This window comes from Heterocephalus glaber, unplaced genomic scaffold (genome assembly GCF_053883595.1).
Source record: "Heterocephalus glaber isolate CG9 unplaced genomic scaffold, H.glaber_assembly_v1.0 deba00001606, whole genome shotgun sequence".
In the NCBI taxonomy this organism is placed as follows: Eukaryota; Metazoa; Chordata; class Mammalia; order Rodentia; family Bathyergidae; genus Heterocephalus; species Heterocephalus glaber.
In genome coordinates this window covers 21,028,237-21,052,974 of record NW_028258377.1, presented here as the reverse complement: position 1 = coordinate 21,052,974, position 24,738 = coordinate 21,028,237, and the positions used below count along the sequence as shown (strand labels likewise).

The window sequence follows — 24,738 nt, the reverse complement described above, 5'->3', positions numbered from 1 at the left end:
GAAGACACTCAGCCAGGCGTGGTCGTGCGTGCCTGTAATCCCAGCACTTGGGAGGCTAAGGCAAGAGGATAGTGGGGAGTTTGAGGCCAGAATGAACTACATAGACCCTGTCTCAATGCCCCCTACCACAAAAATCCAGTTAATATTTACAATTTTTAATATATACAATTTTTCTTGGTCAATTATACCTCAGTAAAGCTGGGAAAAATAAGTGTATTTAAAAGTATTTTAAGAGGCTTTCTCTGACCCAAATCACTTGTATTACTTCCATGGCTCTTCAGACTGAGATTTTAATTATTTTTGTGTGTTTCTACACTAAATTGTAGTTTTTGTGACAGTGTCTGTCTTTGCATCTATAGAGCCTGGGATAGTGTCTGGCACATTAATGTGCACAAAAAAATGGTTGCTGAACAGATGGATTTATTAGTTCTGTATCCATTTCACAAAGGGGCAAACGGTAGCCCTGGAGAAAGAGAGTCTAAATAAGTGCCTCTGTTCAAGTCAGCCCAAACAAGGTGGCTCTGGTACAACTCCGTTTAAATTCTTCCTCCTGGCCCAACATCACAGGGATGCCAATTCTCTAACACAGTCCTACCCATGTGTTCGTTCTCGCAGTGTCGCCTGGGCCCCGCCAGGGGGCACCGGAGACAAGGACAACAAGAGAAGTTGGTGTTAAGAGGAAGGGCTTCCGCTTCCGCCCTCGGCCGGCTATTTCCGCTTCCGGCCACTTGGCTCTTAAAGCGTGGAAGCGATTATGGACGGGTTGGTGGCTCAGTGCTCCGAGCGGCTCTTCCAGCAGGTCTGTCACCTGGGACTGGTGGAAAAGTCCAGAGAGGAGGGACCAGGTCTCAGCTCATGTTGGGGCAGCGGCAGCGAAGCAGGGACCATCTTGGTCTCAGACTAAAACCCAAGCCTGCCCTGCGGTGCCCTGGAGTCGCACGCTCTCCCAGGCCTGTTTCCTCTTCAGTGGGAAAGGGAAGGGGCGGGGTGGAAGAGGGAAAACTCGTTCTAAGGCTCCTGTGGCCGTGTCATGCAGCGAAAGGGGGGGGGTGGTCCCCAAGCTGACGTTGCCGGAGAACTGGTACTTGGTGCATTCAGAGCTTCTCTCTCCACCTGTCCCTCGCGACGCGCGCTTTTAGGGTGCCGGAGAATAGGCAAGGTGGATACGATCGGGTGCGCTGGGTTGTGCTTTGCAGCTCAGCAGTCGTTCTCTGTAATTCTGAGCGAGAAGATTCCTAATTAGCTCGGGGTTGGTTCATTATCAGACGCAGACTTGCGCCCTTTCACCATTGGGGGTAGGGGAGCAGCCACAACTTTAAAAAGCAAAAATGGAACCAGTCTCGTTATCTTTTGTGCACAGTAGGGGAGGGTTGCTAAAGTAGTTAACCATATTCCATCCTATTACGGGAACTGCTTTCTGCCAGGTCGGCAGTCACAGAGTCCAAGTTGGCCGAGTAAATGGACCAGCTCTTTACTGTTCAGAGCCATAAGTCTATCCATATGCTATAGGACTGCTTCATTGGGTAGTGATCAGAGTTGTAATTTCTGAAAATTGTTTAACCCGGTGTCTGGAACAATGTAAATTTCACTCCCCCCCCCCCCGCCCCGTTGTAATTTTCTCTTGGTAAATAGTCTAAAATTTCAATTAAGAACTCATCCCCTGAATTTAGTAGGTAAGTTGGAAACTTTCTAAATTGAAATGCCTTTGTTTTTAGGTATTAACGTACAAAGTCTGGTCTAGGACTTGAGACGCTGGAAATTGACAGGAAGATATGGAAAAATTGTTTAGATCCAGAAAGAGTAGAAAGCAGATATTTGAGCTGGTTTGAATGCAACAAAAGGTGGTTTGTTGTTTGTTTTGCGGTGCTAGGAACCTAACCCAGGGCTGCTCACGTGCTAGACTCTCCATCTAGGGGCACACCCACCCAGTCCAGGTGTTTGGTTCTAAGAATCCCAAACCCATAAGATTTGGGAATAAAGGTAGGTTAGTCAGCCTGACACTTAACTCTTACTAATTCACAGTGATTTGTTGAGCTGAAAAAAAGAAGGATATAAGGGTTATTTCATTGTATTGTTAACATTCCATTCTACACACGTAATTTTATGTTATCAGCGGTACTATACTAATGTCAGCCAGAGTCTTGGAGGAGGAAAATACAATTTGTCAAGGGAGAATTCATTTTCATCACCTCTGCCATGTCTTGTGGAGAGGGGAAATGAAAAAGTATACTGTGAAGTCATCAGACATACTCTGAAAAAATGCCTTTACTGTATAGGAAAAAGAGATTAAGTCTCTGACTGCTGAAATCGACCAGTTGAAAAACTATAGCTGCTTGGAAGCTTCTCCCAATTTGCAGCAGTTGCAAGAAGAAAATTTAAAATTGAAGTATCGACTGAATATTCTTCGAAAGGTGAGTACTTTGAGTAACCTTTGAAAAAAAATTACTGAAGATCCTAAAAGTGTTCCCCCTGGATTAAATGTCTACCTAGATTACAGAAAGATTTAAGTAGGGTTGAAAAATTTTTTTCAGTACCTAAAGCCCATGCTTTTAAAAAATGTTTTAATTTTTAAATAATTGCTGTTATAAAGGAAAGTTTTTTAATACATCCATATATGTTCCCTGTCCTAAATTGGTTATTTTACAGTTTTATTTTTGTATTTTATGTTTTACACATCATTTGGGGTTTTTTCCACTTAATACTACAAAACCTTTTTTTCTACGAAGCTTGTGCTCTATTTAATGTCCTCAAATCAAGAAAATGATTATGTTTTGTCAAAAAACCTTAGCGTGCTTCAGGTTTTTGGCTTGCCTTTCAGGTTTGCTAATGACACATTTCAGAGTCTGACCTCATTTCTATAATTGCTTTTGTGTGTGTTACTTTCAGGCAGTTTCACAAATATTACATTCTCTCAACTCAGCCACTTCTGTTTTCCCTGACACCCTTTTCCACTGAGCTGTCCTTTTTAAAAAAGTTTTATGCATTTATTTAGTACTTAGAATTAACAAATCTTACTCCCACTGACAATTTAAAAATTGTTATTATGATAGTGTTTGTGTTACAAAATCACATAGATTTTTAAGTACTCTGCTTCTAATTTTTTTTTTCCTGGTACTGGGAATTGAACCTAGGGCCTGGCACATACCAGTCAACTACTTTATCCCTGAGCTTATTTTGTTTTGTTTTATTTTAACAACCAAGTTGCTCAGGCTCACATCAAACTTGAAGTCCTCCTGCTTCAGGCTCCTGAGTAGCTGGAAATCTGTAATTACTGTTGTGTGTCCCTCTGCCTGGCAGTGGTTGTAATCTTAATTTTTGCAAAATCTTTGGTATTTTTAGCATATAAAATTTTTTGCATAATATGAGGTGTTCAGAATGCTAATACAGTTATCAAGTTGTAGCAGACATGGTCAGACCCGTAGGGAATATTTCTTACCCTTAGGGAAGTTGCCATTTTGGGGGAAGAAAAGACTTGCACGTATGAAACAAATAGGGAAAAAAATGTTAAATTGATTATAATCATGGTACAGAAATCAAATACAGTAGATTTTGTGTGTGTGTGTGCACATATATATGTTCTCTCAGACACACACATACACATATGTACCTTTACCCCTGTCCTTTAAAATAAACTGAAGCACTGGGGATTTAGTTCAGTGGCACCGCGCCTGCCTGCAAGCGCAAAGTCCTGAGTTCCATCCCTGGTACTGCAAATAAATAAAATAAACTGAAGCTTGGTGTGGTGGTGCATGCCGGTATTCCCAGCTACTTGGGAGGCTGAGTTAGGAGAATCTCTGGAGCCCATGCAGTTGGAGACCAGCCTGGGCAGCACAGCAAGTCCCTATTTCTGAATCGATCTCCTGAAGGACCTGTTTCCAGGTCCTTGGTGTTCTGATCAAAGAATTGGATAGACACAAAGCCAGTGAGGTTGTAGGTTTATTGAAGGTGGGAGAAAAAAGTACCCTGTGCAGGGTGGGAACAGGCCACTGAGGAAGGCTCACAGCAGCCCCAAGGATAAAGGGAAAGAGGCTGTAGTATTCAGAATTCCACAGAGGTTGGCCCCTACCTTGTGTAAATATATCATTGGGATAGTTGTCCTATCAAAAACCCAAGTGGGGCCAGGGATTTAGCTCAGTTGTTTCTTCGCCTGCTGCACAAGTGCAAGGACCAGAGTTCGATCCCCGGTACCAAAAAAAACCTAAGTGGCCTCACTCCAAATATAAATTGTCTTGTGGAAAAACTTTTTTCTAAAGTAAAAGAAGATTTATTTGAAAGTGGGGCAAGGAAAAGAGACTGCAAGAGAGCCAACAGCTCTGGACAAGTTGGGAGTATTCGAAAGGGTGTGGCAAAACTTGATTGATTGACCTCTGGCTAGAGTAAATAAAGGATTTAGAATGGTGTCTTTTGATTGGTCACACCCAAATGAAGGATTAAGGAAAGCATATTCTGATTGGTCCTGTAAACAGTGCTTGGGGGCCATATCCCTGGAGTCATTTCGAGTCCTGTGCTCTGTGAGCCTGGGGTCATTTTGGGTCCCATGATATATGCACATCTTTTTAGGAAGCATCTCACTTAACTGTTTAGCCGTAGATTTTTATGACTTCTGACATGTTCCACCTAGTGGGTTGCCCATTTTCCCCATGGCCCTAATCTGTTACCTCAACGAGAAACACAACAGTAACTTTAAAAAGAATTTTTTAATTGTAGATTTTGGTCTTCAATCATATTTAAATAACTTTAGCCTTTGCTCTTGGAAATCCTTAGATTTTAAGAAGTGTGTCTTTCATTTTTTGAGAAAGTTATCACAGGATAGTCGAATTTTAGCTGTTTAATTTTCTTTTTCTTTTTTTTTTTTTTGAGACAAGATGTTACGGGGAAGTCTGGGCTGGCCTTGAATTTGCTGTGTAGCAAATTCTGGTCTTGGATGGTCATGAGCTTCCAGTCCTCTTGGCTCACCTCCAAAGGTAGTCAGTAATTAAATAAAAACTTGAAATTGAGTTTTTTAGTGAGTATGAGAATATACTTTCTTCATGTGATAAAGAGATTATGATAAAGCATAGAACATGGACTCTCCAATACTCCAAAGTTTGAATCCTGGCTTTGCCATGTTTATTATCTTTGGAAGTTAATCTCTAGTCCATGTGGAAATAGTGACCATACTAACAAATAGAATTTTGTGTAGATAGAATAAGATAAATAAACAGCTTGGATCTTTTTTGGTGTTTTGTTTTGTTATTCATGACAGGATCTCACTATGTTAATTCAGGCTAGCCTTGAACTCATTGTGTAGCCAAGCTGGCCTCATACTTGTGGCAATCCTCCTGCCTCACCCTCCCAAGTGCTGGGATTACAGGTGTTAGCCCAGATCTTGATAACACAGACTCAATTATTTTATTGCTGTAGATTGAACCTAAGGCCTTGCTCATAGTAGGCAACTTCTTTGCCACTGAGCTACATCCTTAGCCTTTTTAATTTTGGTCAGGGTCCTGCTAAGTTGTCCAGGCTGGCCTCCAATTCCTGGGCTTGGGCCAGGGATTTAGCTCAGTGGTTCTGGTTCGTGCCGTCAAGTGCAAGTTCCCACTGGTACCAAAAAAAAGAGAAACAATTCCTGGGCTCAAGTGATCCTCCTACCTGCCAAGTAGCTGGGACTATAGGCATATGTACTGCGCCCTATTAATCCCAATCTTGGGACAGAATGCTGTATGGCAGGTACAATGCTAGATTGCTAATCCCCAAATCCAGCAGTCTAATAGTGGAGATACATAATTGTGTGAAGACATGAAAAGTACAATAATAAAAGTAACCATATGCTGTCTTAAATGAATATACCCCACTGAACTGAAAAGAAAATGAGAAATTGGAGGTAGGAGAAGGGCCAATGTGGGCTTGTTATGTATAGTAAGACAAAATTAACCTGTTTTACCAGTATAGTGATACTACCCACTTTGTTCTGTCGTTTCATTGCCTTAAAGAGGTCAACATTTTGATGGAAAGAAAGCATTGATTTGTCCATTGAGTTTTCACTTCCAGTGTTTGATATGAAGTAATTTGAGACTGCTTTTTGGTCTGTGGTGACAGGCCCTTATACATGCTAAGCAGTCATTCTACCACTGGGCTACATTCGAAGCCTTTTTTAAATTTTGTTTTGAGACAGTTTTTTTTTTTTTTTTTTAAGATGATTGGGAGGCTATTCTTACCATTTTCTTTTTTTTTTTTTGTATATCCTTCTGTTGGTACATTTTAGGTATACAATATAATGACATTCATTATTGGAAATTTGCAGCATTACATAATCTATCTTGGTTCTTATTTTCCCCCTTCCCCGCCCTCCCTTCAACCCCTCCACCCCTCCCTATTTACAGAGACTTTGTTTCCCGTTTTTCCTTTTCTCACATTAGTTCTGATCCCTGCTTTCCTTCCTTCCCCTGCCCTTCCCGTGAGACAGTCTTGTAAGCCGACTAAGCTGGCCTCCAGCTCGTGACCTTCCTGCCTCAGCCTCCTGAGTAGCTGGCATTACACGCGTGAGCCACCATGCCTGGCTAGGCCTGCTTTTATATTTCTCTTTTTTCTCAGAGTTTTGAAGAAAGCTGAAAAAATTATTCATTCAGTCTTTTTTACCTCCTCCCAGTTTCTGTTCTTAGAAGAGAAATGTGGGAAGTGAGACCTCAGAATTTCGCACAAGTGTTTTAGATTTCATGGGATGAACTTGTCCTACTCTGTCCCTCGGCAAATTGCAAATAGGAGAACATCACACTATGATTGCATGTTCCCTCCTGGTTTTTCTGAAGGTATTTTAAGGTTTCTCAAAACATTAGGGAAAATGTTGTATGGTAGTACAGTATGTTACTGGACATTTTCTTTCTTTTTGCAGAGTCTTCAGGCAGAAAAGAACAAACCTACTAAAAATATGATTAACATTAATAGCCGCCTTCAAGAAATCTTTGGGTGTGCCATTAAGGCTGCGTACCCAGACTTGGAAAGTCCTCCTCTCACAGTAACACCAAGTCAGCAGCCCAGATTTGGAGATTATCAGTGTAATAGCGCCATGGGTATTTCTCAGGTAAAGTAATGTTACAACTCACTCTGGGCAGTTAGATTTTATTAGGTCCCTTCATCATTACCATTCACACGAACAATAGCAAATTGTTGTATCCTTAGTGAAAAGGACATTTTGTGTAGTTTGAAAAATTTGAGAAAAGAGGTGTATGTTTTAACTTTTCATTATTTTTCAAAGCACAGGTTTGATTTTTCAATTAAATTTTATATTCTTGATAGGAAGGGTAATATGCACTACTGTTTTATTTTGGTGCTTCCTTCGTGCAGTGTCCATGGTTGTCTGTATTGTTAATAATTGTTGGAAAGTGAGAAACTAAAAGCCAATTACTAATCAGTATCCCCAGCAAATATTTAACGAAGCTCTGTTATCTCTGAAGCAGGCTTATGTATTTCCTTTGTTTTTTTTGGTACTGGTGATCAAACTCAGGTCCTTGCGCTTGCGCAGCATTCGGCGAAACCACTGAGCTAAATCCCTGGCTTTTCTTTTCTTTTTTTTCACCCTTCATTCTGGGTATTACCATGCTTCCACCAGCTTGAACCACTGCTGGTACATGCATGACTCCCCCCTGATGGGACAGTCATGCGTGTACGCTGGTCATCAAGCCATTGAGAAAGGGACACGTTCAAATCACGGCCCTCCACAGGAACTTTAGGGTTAAACCCAGGGCCTTGGACATGCTAAGCAAGGGCACAAACCACTAAGCTAAATCCCTAGCCCTTCTTATTTTATTTTGAAGCAGAGTCTCACTAAGTTACCCAGGCTAGCCTTGGACTTGGGATCCTCCCACCTCAGCCTCTCAAGGACCTAGGTTAGACCTGTATGCCTCTATACTGGGCCATGTGTGTTGTGTTGTTTTGTTTTCCAGTGCTGGAGATTGAACCTAGCCTTCTCACTGAGCTTTATCCCCAGCCCTTTTAAATTTTTATTTTGAGGTAGGTTTTCACTTAAGTTATTCAAATGCCTAAGCTGGTCTGGAACTCATGAGCCTACACGTTTCTTTTTTGTAGTCCTTATTTATTTGTTTGTTTGTTTATTAAACTTTATTCTTTTTATTAGTACATATTTCTCATACATACTGATCATCATAGGGAATTTGTACCTGTAGATAACACACCTCAACTCTTTTTTTCTCATTCCCCTCCCCTCCCTTCAAACCCTGCTTCTCTTCCCCGTTCACACAAGCTTTGTTTCCATTCTCTTTTTTGCTTTTTCCCTTCCTTCCCTTACCCCTCCCCCTGCCCTTGTTCCCCTTCCCGTTTACACATTTTCTTCCTACTTCCCAATATCCATCGTCTATTATGCTCCTCAGTTACCTTTTGGGTTTCTCACTCAAGAGAAACAATTTGATATTTAAACTTGTGTGCCCGATTTATTTTGCTTCAGATTATGGTCCCAAGGTGCATCCATTTAACAACAAACATCCTTCATTATAGCGGAGTAGTACTCCCTTGTGTATAAAAACCACATTTTCTTTATCCATTCATTTTTGATGAACATATGAGCTGTTTCTAAGATTTGGTCATTATAAACTGCTATAAACATGAGTATGCATGTATCACTATGGTATGATGCTGTTAACTCTTTTGGGAAGATACGTAGCAGTGGAATAGCGGGTTCAAATGAAACTTGTAGTTTTGAGGAATTCCCATACTAACTTCCACAGTGGGTGTATGAGTTTACACTCCCACCAGCAGTGGAGAAGGGTTCCTTTTTCCCCACAGCCTCGCCAGCATTTGCTTTTGGTTGATTTCTTGATGATAGCCATTGTTTGTGGAGATGGAATCTGTGTTTTAATTTGCATTTCTTGAATGACCAGTGATGTTAAGCATTTTTTCATATATTTATTTGCTGTTTCTACTTCTTCATCTAAGAACTATCTATTCATTTCAGATGCCAATTTTCGGATTGGGTCTTTAAATTTAAGGGGTCTGATTTTTTTTGAGTTTTAATGCATTTAACCAGTGTTGAAAATTTTTTTAATTTTGAAGCAAAACATTTATTGGTACATTTTATATACACATAATGATAACATTCATCATAGGGAATTAATTTGTACCTGTACATGATATATCTTGCCGCTGCTTTTTTTCTCATCCCCCTTCTACCCCTCTTCCCCTCCTTATTTACAAAAGCTTTGTTACCATTTTTCCATCTATTCTTTTTTTCTTTGTTGCTTCTTTCTTTTCCTCCTATCCCTCCCTTGTTCCCCTTCTCATTTGAACATTTTCTTCCCATTTCCCATCTATTATACAATTTTAGACCTTATTTCCACTTAAGGTTTCTCACACCAGAGAAACAATGTGTTATTGAAACGTGTGTCTGATTTATTTCATTTAAGAGTATAGTCTCAAGGTGAACTATTTAGCTAGAAATGTCTTGAACTTATCCTTCTTTGTAGCAGAGTAGTACTCCATTGTGTTAAGAAAACCACATCATCTTTATCAATTCATCCATTAATGAGCATTTGGGCTGTTCCCAAGATCTAGCTGTTACGAACTGTGCTGCTACAAACATGGGTGTGCATATATCACTGTGGTATGATGCTTTTAATTCTTTTGGGAAGATACCAAGAAGGGGAATAGCTGGGTCAAATGGAACCTCTAGTTTTAGTTTTTTGAAGAATCTTCTCACTGATTTCCATAGTGGCTGCACCAGACCACTCCCACCAACAGTGGAGAAGGGTTCCTTTTTCCCCACAGCCCCACCAGTATTTGCTATTTGTTGATTTTTTTTTTTTTTTTTTTTTTTTTTTGGTACTGGGTATTGAACTCAGGTCCTTGTACTTGCGAGGCAGGTGGCAGAACCACTGAACTAAATCCCCTGCCCTGTTGATTTTTTGATAGCAATCATTCTTTCTGAAGTGAGGTGGAGTCTCAGTGTTGTTTTCATCTGCATCTCTCAAATGACCAATGATGTTGAACATTTTTTCATGTTTATTTGCTGCTTTTGCTTCTTTGTCTGAGAAATGTCTGCTCATTTCAGATGCCCATTTTTGGATTGGGTCTTTAAATTTGGGAGGTCTGCTTTTTTTAAGTTCTTTATATATTCTAGATAGTCCTTTGAGGAACAGCTAGTAAAAATTTTTCCCACATTATAGGTTGTCTCTTGGCTCTTTGCTGGTTTCTCTTGCAGTGCAGAAGCTTTTTAATTGGATGAGATCCCAGTTGATTTCTCTGTGCCTAGTTCCCATGCTGCTGAGGTTTTGTTCATAAAGTCTTTTCCTATGGCGCTGTCTTCAAGAGTTCTATCTAACCTATCTTCCAGCAAGTTTAGTGTTTCTGTTTCAATATTTAGATCTTTAATCCCCTTTGATTTTAGTTTAGTGCATGGTGAAAGATACAGATCTAGTTTTAACCTTTGGCAAGTTGAAATCCAGTTTTTCCAGCAGCATTTATTAAAGAGGCTATCTTTCCTCCAGTGAGGATGCTTGGGTCCTTTGTCAAAGATGAGGTGACTGAGTATATTCAGATGCCCATTTTTGGATTGGGTCTTTAAATTTGGGGGGATCTGAATTTTAAAAAAATTCTTTATGTATTCTAGGTAGTAGTCCTTTGAGGAACAGCTGGCAAAAATTTTTTCCCATACTGTTAGTTGTCTCTTCACTCTGGTGGTGGTTTCTCTTCTGTGCCAAAGCTTTTTAATAAGGTGAGATTCCAGTTGTTGATTCTTTGTGATGGTTCCTGTGCATTTGGGGTTTTATTCATAAAGTCTTTGCCTACACCATTGTCTTCAAGATTTCTGCCTATTCTAGCTTCCAGCAGATTTAGTGTTGTTTTAATATTTAGATCTTTAATCCATTTCAATTTTAATTTAGTGCATGGCGAAAGATACAGGTCTAGTTTTAATCTTTGGCAAGTGGAAACCCAGTTTGCTTAAAGTAGGTGGTTATGCTTCGAGTTCTTTCTGCATCTTCTATTCCATTGATCCTCGGGGTGGGGGGGTGCTTTATTTATTTATTTATTTATTTTGGTTCTTTTCTTTGTTTTGCCAGTGCCATGCTATTTTTGTCATAGTAGTTTGTAGTATAATTTCTAATCTGGGATTGTGATGCTCCCAGCCTTGCCTTTTGTTGCCCAGAAATGCTTTTGCTATTCTAGGTCTCTTCTGGTTCCATATGAATTTTAGGATTGTTTTCTCTAGTTCTGTGAGGTATGGTATTGGCATTTTGATCAGGATTGCATCAAATGTCTATAAGAGTTTTGGAAGTATGACCATTTTCACAATATTGGTTCTGTCTGTGCAAGAATGGGATATCTTTCCATTTTCTGATATCTTCAATCTCCTTAAGAGTACTGTAGATTTCAATGAATAGATCTTTCACTTATTCTGTTAGATTGATTCATAAGTGTTTCATTTTTCTTGATGCTGTTGTGAAAGGTGTGGTTTCCCTAAATTTTTCTCTCAGTGAGTTTATATGTGTACCGGAAGGCTATTGATTTTTGAGTATTGACTTTATTTACCACAATGCTGCTGATTTTGGTTATTAAATCTAGGAGTCTTTTGGTGGAGTTTTTGGGGTCTTCTATGTAGAGCATCATGTCATCCGCAAATAGTAGTAATTTAAATTTTGCCTTTCCTATCTATATTCCTTTTATTTCTTTCTCTTGTCTAATTGCTCTGGCTAATGTTTCTAGAACTATATTGAACAGGAGTGGTGATAGTGGGCATCCGTTGTCTTGTTCCTGATTTTAGAGTAAAAGCTTTCAGTTTTTGATAATTTAGTATGGTGTTGGCTGTTGGTTTGTCATGGATGGCTTTTATCTGATTGAGATGATTTTATTCCAGTTTTAGTTTTTATCATGAATTTCAGGTTTTTTCATCCACTTTGTTAAATGCTTTTTCTGCATCTATTGAGATGATCATGTGGTTTTTGTTTTCGGTTCTGTTAATATGGTATATTACATTTATTGAATTTAGTTATGTTGAACCATCCTTGCATGCCTGAGGTGAATCCTAGAAGGTTATACCTGGCATATAACCTTCTTGATGATTTGCTGTACTTTGTTTGCCATTGTGCTACTGAGGATTTTTGCATATATGTTCATCAAGGAGAGTAGTCTGTAATTCTCTTTTGTGGTTGGATCCTTTGGTTTTGGTATCAGGGTAATGCTTGCTTCCAGGAACCAATTTGGGAATATAGCTTCCTTTTCAATTTCATAAAAAAGTATGAGGAGTAGTGGCATTAGATCCTCTCTAAAGTTTGTCTTCTTGATTTAGCTTTGGTAATTCATATGTATCTAGGAATCTGTGCATTTCTTCTGAGTTTTCCGTTTTATTACAGTTTCTCAAAGTAGGTATAAATGATTTGGATTTCTACAGGATCTGTTGTGATTTTGCACTTTTCATTTCTTATTACATGGATTTGGGTCTTCTTCTTTTGGTATGATTGGCTAAGAGTTTGTCTATTTCATTTACTTTGTTTTGGTTTTTGAGATAGGATCTCACTATGTAGTGCAGGCTGGCCTTGGACTCGCAGTGATCCTCTTGCCTCCACCTCCTTAGTCCTGGGATTACAGGCGTGCCCCACCACACCTAGCATGTGTATTAAATCCTTCAAAGAACCAACTCTTGAATTCACTGATTCTTTGTATTGTTTTCTTTGTCTCCCTTGCATTAATTTCTGCTCTGATCTTTATAATTGCCTCCCTTTTATGCACTCGGGATATAACTTGCTCTTCTTTTTCAAAAAATTTCAGGTTCAACTTTAGGTTATTTATTTGTACTTGCTCTGCTTTTCTGATGTGGGGATTCACCGCTATAAATTTTCCTTGTAGGACTGCTTTCACTGCGTCCCTTAAGTTCTGGTATGTCATACTGGCATTATCTTTTAATTGTAGAAACTAATTTCTTTAATTTCATCTGTGATTCATTGGTTGGTCAGGAGGGTGTTATTTTTCATGTGGTTATATAGTTTTTGTTGTTTCTTTTGACATTAATTTCCTGTTTCATTGCACTATGATCTCATAATATGCATGGGATAATTTCTTTACTTAAGCATGTTGTATGAGCTAGTATGTAGTCTGTTTTTGAGAAAGTCCCACATGCTCCTGAGAAGAATGTGTATTCTGTTGTTGGAACACTTCGTAGATATCTACTAAGTCCATTTCTTCAAAGATTTGGTTCAGCTCTGATATTTCTTTGTTGATTTATCTATGTTATAGTGGGGTATTGAGGCCTCCCATTACAATTGTATTAGTGCTTGTCTGACTTTTTATATCCATTAGTGTTTGTTTTATATAGTGGGTTGTGCTGTTGATAGATATAGATATATGATTTGGTATATGTATATTTAGGATTGTTATCTCTTCCTCTTGGAGTGTTCCCTAAACAAGTATGTAGTGACTTTCTTTGTCTCTTCTGATCAGTCTTAGCTTGAAATCCACTTTGTCTACAAATAGAATAGCTACCTGTCCTTTTTTCCAGGTTCCTGTTGCATCAAAAATTGTTTTCCAGCCTTTGACTTTCAGTCTTTGAATTTCTTTTTGAGTTAAATGTGTTTCTTGTATGCAGCAGATTGTTGAGTCTTCTTTCTTGGTCCATTCTGCCAGTCTTTTTCTTTGATTGGTGACTTGAGACCATTCACATTGATTGTTGTAACTGAAATGTATTTACTTACCCTTGTCGTATTATTTTTCTTTTGTTGATTCCCTTTTTTCCCTTCTATTTAATTACTTGCCACACCTGGTGTATTCATTCTATTGGGATTCATGGAATTGTTGTCTTAGTTGTCTTTTTTAGAATATTCTTCAGAACTTTTTGGAGTACTAGTTTGGTGGTTATGAATGTCTTCATGTGTTCTTTATCATGGAAGTATCCTTTTTTCTCCATCAGCTTTAGAAGATATTTTGCAGGATACATCAATCTGGGATGGAGGTTTTTGTTGGTTTTTTTGTTTGTTTTGTAGTTTTGTTTTGTTTGGTGGGGGCTTGAAATACTTCACTCCAAGCTCTGATTTGCATTCAGGATTTGTGTTGAGAAATCTCCTTTAATTCTGATAGACTTTCCTTTATAGGTGATTTATTTCTTTTCTTGAATAGCTTTTAATATTCTGTTCTGTTGAATTTCTGAAATCCTGACTATTATATGCCCTGCTGTAGTTTTTTCAAATCATGGCTAATTGAAGTTCTTTATGCCTCACTTATTTGTATGTCAAATTCTTCCATACTTGGGAAGTTTTCTGCTATCTTCTAACTTTTCACTGATTCCAATTAATCTTATGGTATTCTTCTTTGCATCATCTAGCAGCTGTTGGATTGATTTTTCGTTGGCTCTATTTTTAAGAAGTCTTTCATTTGATGATCAGTAACCACAACCTTGTCTTCTTGATCTCATAGTCTGTCCTCACATTGCTTGATTCGGCTGCCTAAATTTTCAGTAGAATTTTTAATCTCTGGGATATCTGTTGGAATCTGGTTCTTTGCCGTGTTGGGCATTCATAGTTTCCATCACTTTCTTACTGTTATTACTGAATGTACAATCAGTACTGTAGTCAGTGTAACACAGTTGTTGTGATCAGCTGTTCTTCCTTGTATGTCAATACCAATATTGTCTACGGGTCATTACCATACAGCAGTATCAAAGAACTTGGTGCTAGGTCACATAGGCAGCAACCTCTCATCCCTAATAAACTGAAGAGTCAGGATCTTGGGACAGACTCAAAAGCCAAAAGCCAGTAACACCTGGAAGGCATCTCTGAAAAGTAGTCATTTCCTAAAGAGGTTTCGATACTGCCTACTACAAGCAATTTACAAGCATCAACACAGAAAACAAAAAATAGAAAATGAGAAGACATGGAGGCACGATGCAACCCCAGACAAATCCAGGTGGCATTGAGGCGGAAAAAATCAAAAGCCACCCAGCTGAACTTTCTGAAAGGTAGCAGTGGAAGTAAAGCAGATGAACGAGTCTCTAGAAATAAACAAATCAGAAATAATTACACAGATAACTAAAGAAAAGATGACCATAATGGACACAGTTAATGAAATTAGAGCAGATACAGATTTAAAAATTAGAGAAGCTTAGGAAAGTGATGGAAACTATGAATGCCCAACACGGCAAAGAACCAGATTCCAGCAGATATCCCAGAGATTAAAAATTCTACTGAAAATTTACACAGCCGAATCAAGCAATGTGAAGACAGACTATGAGATCAAGAAGACAAGGTTGTGGTTACTGATCAAGTCTGTGGTTATCTTCTGAGGTTTACAGTTTAGTCGTAGTAGCCAGTTCAGGGCATGACTCTTGTCACTGGTAGACAAAGGAGGCAAACAGAGCCCAGATACATGCTGGATAATCCCAGCTACCCTGCAGGTTTTGGGTAGGGTGCAGATTCTGGTCCTTTCAGCTCCACAAAAGTTCAGGCTGATCCTGGCCTCTGTTTGTGGGGTTGGGCCAGAGTTTTTCAGCCTACAACACTCAGGGTGTCTCTTGCCAGCCTAACCACATCTCCCATAGTTGTCCCTCACCCAGTATCTGTAGGATTTCAACACTGAGAGCCCTGAGATGAAGCCAACCCAGGCAGCTCCAAGTCCCAGGTTCACTTGGCCCCTCCCTAAAATGGCATCCAGCCAGGCACCCTTGCCAGGGGACACGGCAGTCACTTGCTTGGACTGGAGTCCCTCACCAGCTGTTGTGGCATCCACTGCTCCATTCCACTGGTGCCTTTTTTCCCTGGAGGCCTCTGGAGTCACCCACTTTCAATGTGTCTCTGTAGATTCAATCTCCTCTCATGCCATGAGCCCAGGAGTTGGGGAGAAAGTACAGATTGCCCCCTCCTTTTTTCTGCATTGAGGTCTGTCTTTATTTTTGTCTGTGGGCTCCAATTTTCCCTTCACATTCTTCCAGGGTACTGGGGATTCACCACCTTCCTTCCTTTCTCCCTCAAGTTATTTTTCAGTGACTGGATCCACATCTTGGAGAGGTTCATTTGTTGCTCCTTACCCCACGCCATTATCTTCCCGGAAGTCTCTCATGTTTCATTTTTAAGCAAAAAATTCCCTGATTTCAGTCTTTATCTTATGTTTCTCTGCTTGACTACCCCTGGCTTGAGTCTTTTTGTTTTCCTTTCTTTGGTAAATAGGAAAGGTTTACCTTAACAAGTTCAGATCTTTTTATGTACAAGTGCTATTTATTACTCAAGTATCAGTATTACAGACTCAAAAATTAAAAATTAAATGTGGTAGGATCTGGCTTTCTAATTATAGACTTTGTTTGCCTCATTCAAAAAGTTCTGAGTATATGTGTACAACTCACTTTGAAATGGAGATCATGTGGTCTTGTCACTTTTCCTATCAGAATTAATATTTTTTTTCCATTAAGTTTATTGGTAATTTTAGGTGTATAGTACAGTTACATTCATCATTGGGAACATGTAGCTTTACATTATGTATCTTGGTTCTTATTTTTTCCCCATTCCCCTGCCCTCCCCTAGAATTAATATTTTAATTTGTCTATCCACTAGGTGGTTGGACTGCTGTGCCCCTGCCTTTTGATGGATGTTTTGGATTTTTTTTGTTTACTTTTTGAGACAAGGTTTCACCATGCAGTTGGTGTAACCTGGCCTTGAACTCACAACCCTCCTGCCTCAGCCTCCTGAATGCTGGTACTATAGGCATGTACCACCATGCTGGGTTTGATGTGTTTTGCAAAATCTCTTGTATTTCATCAGATATGCATTTTCAAGTAACTTGCTAAAACCTGGTATGTAAGGAATTGCTTTATTTTGTGTTACAGATGCTCAAAGCTAAAGACCAGAAAGTAAATCCGAGAGAAATTGCTGAAAACATTACCAAGCACCTGCCTAACAATGACTGTATTGAAAAAGTTGAAATTGCTGGTCCTGGTAAGATACATTATTCTTCTTAATACTTGGATTGATGATGAGGCCTTTTTGGAATGAAAAAAAACAACTAAACCAGCTTTAAAGGTTACATCCCGTGCTCCTTGACACCATGTTAAGTGTATCAGACACTCAGGCTTCAGTATCGCATGGTTTCTCTTATATTAGAAGCCTCTTAAACAAATAAAGTGTAGAATAAGAGACAGACAACAGGAAAAAAGAGAGAAAAAAGTGTTACCATAACCTATCATGGACAATGTATCTAAAAGTGTACTTTGACCTAGTATAATTGTTTTAATGTGTTTTTTGGCCTGTTGGTCTGGCTGTTAATCTGTATTTATGATATTAACCTGATAATGGACTTAGAAAAATCAATGTGGTGCTGGCAGAAAATTATAATTTAAGGGGACAGATAGATGGAAAGGGGAAAAAATAAAGCATTAACATGTGTTATATACATGTATCAATTCCCCCACGATGAATGTAAACATAATGTACTGCAAAAATGCACTAATTAAAATTAAATATTTAAGGGGCTGGTGATTTAGCTCAGTGGTTCCACCACCTGCCTCACAAGCGTAAGGACCTGAGTTCCATCCCCGGTACAAAAAAAAAAAAATTTTAAAAATCATATCCCAGAGCTAGGTATATAGCTCAGTGGTACAGTGCTTGATAGAACTGCCGTCAGTCCCCAGCACTGCCAGAAAGAGAGAGTCAGAAACAGAGAGGTGTTAATAAAAACAAACTCATGCTGAACAGGATGGTAAAAGCACCTTGAGTTGGAGGTTTGGAAATTAGTTTTCATCTTGACTCAGCTGGCAGCTGGCTGCATGATCCTAGATGAGTTACCGTGCCGCCCAGGGATGCAGTTCTTTATCAGCACAAAGGGGATAGATAGTGGCTAAGTCTATGCAAAAGGGCCCTCTGTTTCATTATAGAAGTTGAACAAATCATTTGGTAAAAGTCAAAAGGCCCTGAATTAAGTAGGAAGCTTTCAGGACAATAGAGTTTGAAATAGAAGCTGAGACAAAGTAACAAGAAGGCTTTGGTGAAGGCCTGAGGTAGTGTTGGCTTGAAGAGTGTTGTCAGAACCCATCAACTGTGTGGAGCCAGCATAAACAAAATGGAGAAAATTCTTGGGAGTCAGCACAGTCATTCAAGATGGGAGATGATCTGATTTTTTTCTCCCTTTACTGTCCATTAGGTTTCATTAATGTCCACTTAAGAAAAGATTTTGTATCAGAACAGTTGACCAATCTCCTGGTGAATGGAATTCAGCTCCCTGCCGTTGGAGAGAATAAAAAGGTACGTGTACAATCTTCCATTGATACATTAATATCATACAAGTATGTGGAAAATCACAACTGGGAATGACTGTCATTTTTTGGTGTTTTCTTTTTTTTTTGTTACCGGGGATCCAACTCGGGACCTTGTACTTGCGAGGCAGGCGCCGGAACCACTGAGCTAAATCCCCGGCCCTGACTTTCATTTTTATACTTAAATTTAATCATTAACAGTCGAGCTTATGAATGTAATAGTGATTCATGATTTCCAATGGGTCTTGTGGGTTTTTTTCTCATTTCGTTCCATATGGCATTTGAGATAACTAACTGATATTTATGCAGGTACTACTGAATTAGTTACTTCTGTAAGTGAATTTCTTTTTCAGTTAAGAATATACAAGTAGATCCATGAGAAAATCTAGCACAGCTAAGTCTGAGTTTATTATTTTGTTAGCAAAACAAAATGTTTATGACCATTTAAAAAATCTTTTTATTGTCTATCTCAGGTTATAGTTGACTTTTCTTCTCCCAACATAGCTAAAGAGATGCATGTAGGCCACCTCAGATCAACTATCATAGGAGAAAGTATGAGCCGCCTCTTCGAATTTGCAGGATATGATGTGCTCAGGTGTGTGCTCTTGACTTTGGAAATTTCTGTAGAAAATGAAACATCTCACTTGAGAAGACTTAAGTCAGTGGTTCATATGCTTGTTCTGTCTGATGTGTTCATCAACAGGTTCACTCATTAACATGTTCAGAATGGGATTGTAATACGTATGTTTGGCTGACAAGAGGCTTGAACCACTGGCGGTACATATATGACTGTCCCATCAGGTGGTTTTTAAATTAATTTTATTGCTAAAAAGACTGATAAAAATTATCAGATTCGTTTGCACCACCAATGGTACAAGTTGCCCGATGGAACAGTCACACACGTACCTCTGGTGATTCAAGCCAGCAGGAATATGTTAAGCTTTTTAAATATATCCCGGGCACCTCCTGTGAACCAGTTAATTACTTTCTTAATACTTTCTTAATATTTGTAGTCTGTCATGTGGAACAACTATAAAGCTCCTCATTCATACCATGGATATTTTTGAGTACCTTCTGTATACCAGGGTGTTAAATTCCAGTGTGTGTGGACAGGTGGTTAGGCAAGAAACAAATTATATTGGACCTTGTAGGCCATGGTAGGAATTGGGATTTTATTCTACTAGCATCTAAAGATTGCTCTGGCTACAGTAAAGAACCTAGAAAAATGGTAATATACTTGAGAGGTGATATCGTAGTTTGGCATTAAGTAAAAGCAGAAAGGAATGAATTTTGTCCATTGACATTTAGGAACCATTGGTCTAAGATATACTAAAAAAATTAAAAGTTAAATTTTCATAAAATTTTGAGATTGATCACCATTGGCTCAACTGTCATTGTCCTGATTTGCTACATAAATAAACAGATTCCAGTTCACCGATAAATGTATTTATTGAGCAAATCTTAAGTGTCTGCCACATGCAGCTTCTGTTAATATGTACATAGAGCTGAATATAACAGATGAAGGCTCCTCTTCTTGGGGAGTTTGTACCCCAGTTGAGGAAATAGGTAAAGTTATTACTGAGCATGATGTACTAGCACTTAAGTGTTAGTGGTTTCTGATGGAATGTACTTCTCCCTTAAACATCTGTAATGTTTTTTAACTATTTCATGTTCTGTGCTTGGTATTAGGATAAACCATGTAGGAGATTGGGGGACCCAGTTTGGCATGCTCATCGCTCACCTGCAAGATAAATTTCCAGATTATCTGACAGTTTCACCGACTATTGGGGATCTTCAGGGCTTTTATAAGGTTTGATATCATTTACTGTTTGTGTATATACCACTCATCATAATTAAATTACTCATTTTCTGTAAGAAGTTTAAAATGGCATTTGAAGTTACTATGGAGCTAAATAGAGTTAAATGAAAGTTGATAAACTTCTGAGAACTATGGTTACACCTGTACATAAACAACACTTTATTGAACTTACTTTATGAACATGTTAACTTTTTATATATACTGGCTTATCCATAATGATATTGCATCACATGGGTAGAAATAAAAGCTGCTTCATTGTGTTTACCTACTTGAAAAACTGAATTCTTTTTGATTCGCAGATCTATGCCATTTGGTTGTATGAATAAAAACAGACACCCTTGGATCCATGGCATTTGGGTGTGTGCACAGACACAGTTGTCCTTAACTCTTAATTTGTCTTTGCTTTGTTTATTGTTGAACGGGAAAAATTGAATTCCAGTTGGGGGCACACTAGTAATCCCAGCCCTCTGGGGGCCTCGGGCAGGAGGATCACGAGTTCAAACCCAGATTGGCCAATTTAGAGAAACCCTGCTCAGAATAAAAACAAATAAAAAGGGCTAGGGATGTAGCCCAGTGTGTACCAACAAAAAGATACTGAATCCTACCAATTTAGGTATTCATTAATGAAAATACATTTTAGTGTTTAAAGCATTCTTAATATTTTGCAGACATTAAGTTTACATGTATATGAACAGCTTTTAAAAGACAAATTTGTGCATCATCCATCATGGCTTTTTTGCAGTACTGTAGATGAAAGCCAAGGCCTTGCACATGCAAGGCAAGTACTAAATCACAGAGCTTCAACCCTAGCCTTGTATGATCCATAATCCACTTTGACCAACTCTCTTTGACTCCTTGACTAGTACATATACAAATACAGAATCCATGAAAAGAATGTATGCACACAACAGAAAAAGAAAAACATATATAAATATTTTAATACTAAATTTATTCAGACATTAATACAAATTATCTTTGGCCTCTACAATTATAAGCGATGCTCAAAGTGGTGGCCATGAGCTTCCAGACATTTATTAGTATGGCAAACTACTGCTTTGGTAACCTTGGTCATTGAGATTGCTGCACGTGCGATTTCAATTTCTTCTCTAAAGGCCAGTGTAGTGGGTTTTCTGAGATACACGGCATCCTTTAAGGTCCTCCATGTGAGAGTAACACCATGTGTTGAACATACATCATACTGTTTTTCTTTTGCTAAAGTGTATATGCATTTTCTTGGCAGATTCTGTATTTATTAATCATTTATCAAATATAGTTTGTGTTCTGTGCTCTTATTGTTAACTTTTGCTTATTTATGGTATTGCTACACTTTGTTCTGCTGGATTAGTTTACCAAGTTTATATTAATCCCCAATTGAATTTTCTTTTCCATTTGATTGAGGGCACTATTATCCAGTAAATAATATTGTACATAGATTTTTCTCCCTTTCTAAATTGCTTCCTTATGATAGACAGCTCAAGCATAAAATTACTACACTAAAAGTGGAACTTTTTTGATATTTTTGTCTTTTGGTGTTTTCTAATGAAAATGTAAAAATAAGCTAGCTATTTGAAAGGAAGCTCTTGATAATGAAATTAGTAAAATAATGTTACAACTCCATCTGTTGGAATTTAGACTTTTGAATATAATGAAACTGATTTATTAATGCAAACAAATATTTGTCATACATTGCTAAAATTTACAGACTGCAGTTTTTCTTAAAACATTTGTGTATGTTTGGAAAGAAGTATCTGCAATTAAACATCAAAATGGTACTACTTGTTAGGGAGTGGGATTAATAGTTCTATTTGTTTTTTGAGAGGAGGTCTCTCCATACAGTTCAGGCTGGCCTTGAACTCACTGTGTAGCCCAGGCTGGCCTCAAACTCTAAACAATCCTCCTGCCTCAGCCTCCCAAGTGCTGGGATTATATGCCTGTGCCACCACACCCAGCTGTTAGCTGTTTTTGAGGCTATTTTAAATTAACCACACTTGAATACAAAAGTATTGGTGTAATATAGACTTTTGTGACTAGGGAAAATAGAAGAAAAACAATGGTTATAGTTTTGTATTTTCAGGAAAAATAATTTCAAGAGAAATAACAGGACTGTTTGGTACATTCATCTGTAATAATGCTATTTTTTGGTGGTGCTACTGGTGGTCCTGGGATTCAAACAGTGAGCTGTGTACGTGCTAGGCAAGCACTTGGCTACTGGCTGTACCTGGCCTCTGTAACAGTATTCTTTTTTTTAATTTTTAAAATTAATTTTATTGGTACATTTTAGGTATATAATATAATGATATTCATCATTGGAAATGTGCACCTTTACATAATCTCTCTTGGTTCTTATTTTTTCCCTCTTCCCCTCCCCTCCCCTCAACCTCTCCATTCCTCCCTATTCTTACTGTAATTTTTTTTTATCATCCCTCCCTATTTACAAAGACTTTGTTCCCATTTTTTCATTTTCTCATATTAATTACATTCCCTTCTTTCCTTTCCCCTACCCCTCCACCCCTTTTCTTCCTATTTCACATTATCTATTATACCTTTTAGTCCTTATTTACACTTTCAGTTTCTCACACTAGAGAAACTATTCTGTATTTACATGTGTGTCCTATTTATTTCACTTAAGAGTATCGCCTCAAAGTGCCTCCATTTAGCTATAAATGTCTCTAATTTCTCATTTCTTATGGCTGAGTAGTACTCCATTTATATAACACCACATTTTCTTTATCCATTCTCCAGTTGATGGGCAATTGGGGTACTTCCAAGCTTTAGCTATTACAAATTGTGCTGCTATGAACATGGGTGCACATATATCACTGTGGTGTGATTCTTTTAATTCTTTAGGGAAGATACCAAGCAGGGGAATAGCGGGGTCAAATGGGACTTCCCGTCCTAGTTCTTTGAGGTATCTCCATACTGATTTCCACAGTGCTTGCACCAGTCTACACTCCCACCAGCAGGGGAGCAGGGTTCCTCTTTCCCCACAGCCCCGCCAGCATTTGTTATTGGTTGATTTCTTGATAGCAGCCATTCTTTCTGGGGTGAGGCGGAATCTCAGCGTTGTTTTCATTTGTATCTCTCAAATGACCAGTGATATTGAAGATTTTTTCCTATGTTTATTTGCTATTTCTACTTCTTTGTGTGAGAAATCTCTCTTCATTTCAGATGCCCATTTTTGGATTGGGTCTTTAACTTTGGGAGGTCGGATTTTTTTAAGTTCTTTATATATTCGAGATAGTAGACCTATGTCTGAGGAACAGCTGATGAAAATTTTTTCCCACATTGTGGGTTGTCTCTTCACACTGTTGGGGGTTTCTCTTGCTGTGGAGAAGCTTTTTAGTAAGAAGAGATCCCACTTGTTGATTGTTTGTGCTAGTTCACAGGAAACTGAGGTTTTGTTCATAAAATCTTTTCCTACACCAGTGTCTTCAAGAGTTCTACCTAACCTCTGTTCCAAGCAGGTTCATCGTTTCTGTTTTAATGTTTAGATATTTAATCCACTTCGATTTTAGTTTAGTGTATGGTGATAGGCATGGGTCTAGTTTTAATCTTTGGCAAGTTGAAATCCAGTTTTTCCAGCACCATTTATTAAAGAGGCTATCTTTCCTCCAGTGAAGGTGTTTGGCTCGTTTGTTGAAGATGAGATGGCTGAGTGTGTCTAGAGTTGTTTCTGCATCTTCTAATCTGTTCCACTGGTCCTCGGGTCTGTTTCTTTGCCAGTACCATGCTGTTTTCATCACAGTAGCTTTGTATTGTAGTTGCAAGTTGGGGGTTGTGATACCCCCCGCCATGTCTCTGTTGCCTAGAATTGCTTTTGCTATTCTAGGTCTCCTCTTGTTCCAAATGAATTTTGGGATTGTTTTCTCAAGGTCTGTGAAGTATGCTGCTGTAATTTCAATTGGGATTGCACTGAATCTATATAGCGGTTTTTGAAGTATGGCCATTTTCACTATGTTGATTCTTCCTACCCAGGAGCAAGGGATGTCTTTCCATTTTCTGATATCATCTTCAGTCTCTCTTTTCAGGGTGCCATAGTTTTCAGAGAAGAGGTCTTTGATTTCTTTTGTTAGGTTGATTCCTAGTATTTCAGTTTTTTAGATGCTATTGTGAAAGGAATTGTTTGACCTATTTCTCTCTCAGTCTGGTTCTTGTAGAGGAAAGCTATTGATTTTTGTATGTTGGCCTTGTATCCAGCTACTTGACTGAATTTGGTTATTAAGCCTAGAAGACTTTTGGTGAAGTTCTTGGGGTCTTCTATAGAGAGTATCATGTCATCTGCAAATAATGACAATTTGACTTCATTTCCTATCTTTATTCCTTTTATTTCTTTCTCTTGTGTAATTGCCGAGGCTAATGTTTCCAAAACTATGTTGAACAGGAGTGATGATAGTGGACATCCTTGTCTTGTTCCTGATTTTAGTGTGAGGATTTCAGTTTTTGACCATTTAGTATGATATTGGGTGTTGGTTTTTCATAGATGGCTTTTATCAGATTGAGGTAGAGATCATCTATTCCAATTTTTTGTAGGGTTTTTATCATGAATGCATGTTGAATTTTGTCAAAAGCTTTTTCTGCATCTATTGAGATGATCATATGGTTTTTGTCCTTGGCTCTATTGATATAGTATATCACATTTATTGATTTGCATATTTTGAACCGTCCCTGCATCCCTGGGATGAATTCCACTTGGTCAGGGTGTATGATC

General features: G+C 38.5%; 1 protein-coding gene and 1 long non-coding RNA gene across 4 annotated transcripts in view; one reads left to right on the top strand and one right to left on the bottom strand.

The window, feature by feature from the left end:
• Positions 1-648: 648 nt before the first annotated feature.
• Positions 649-24,738, top strand: part of Rars1 (arginyl-tRNA synthetase 1) — a 47,748-nt gene continuing 23,658 nt past the window's right edge. The window contains exons 1-7 of one of the 2 annotated variants that reach the window (XM_004836412.4): positions 649-799; positions 2,277-2,411; positions 6,872-7,060; positions 16,790-16,898; positions 18,100-18,200; positions 18,685-18,806; positions 19,901-20,021. In XM_004836412.4, coding sequence (XP_004836469.1) covers positions 755-799; positions 2,277-2,411; positions 6,872-7,060; positions 16,790-16,898; positions 18,100-18,200; positions 18,685-18,806; positions 19,901-20,021 — 822 coding nt within the window. In that variant the 5' untranslated portion in view covers positions 649-754. The remainder of the gene's footprint in view (positions 800-2,276; positions 2,412-6,871; positions 7,061-16,789; positions 16,899-18,099; positions 18,201-18,684; positions 18,807-19,900; positions 20,022-24,738) is intronic. The other variant, XM_021239896.2, reaches the window with a different exon arrangement.
• The window catches only part of LOC110344786 (uncharacterized), a 94,475-nt gene continuing 70,534 nt past the window's right edge, over positions 798-24,738 (bottom strand). For both annotated transcript variants that reach the window (XR_015444634.1, XR_002387578.2), the window contains one exon: positions 798-1,219. This is a non-coding gene — a long non-coding RNA (uncharacterized LOC110344786). The remainder of the gene's footprint in view (positions 1,220-24,738) is intronic.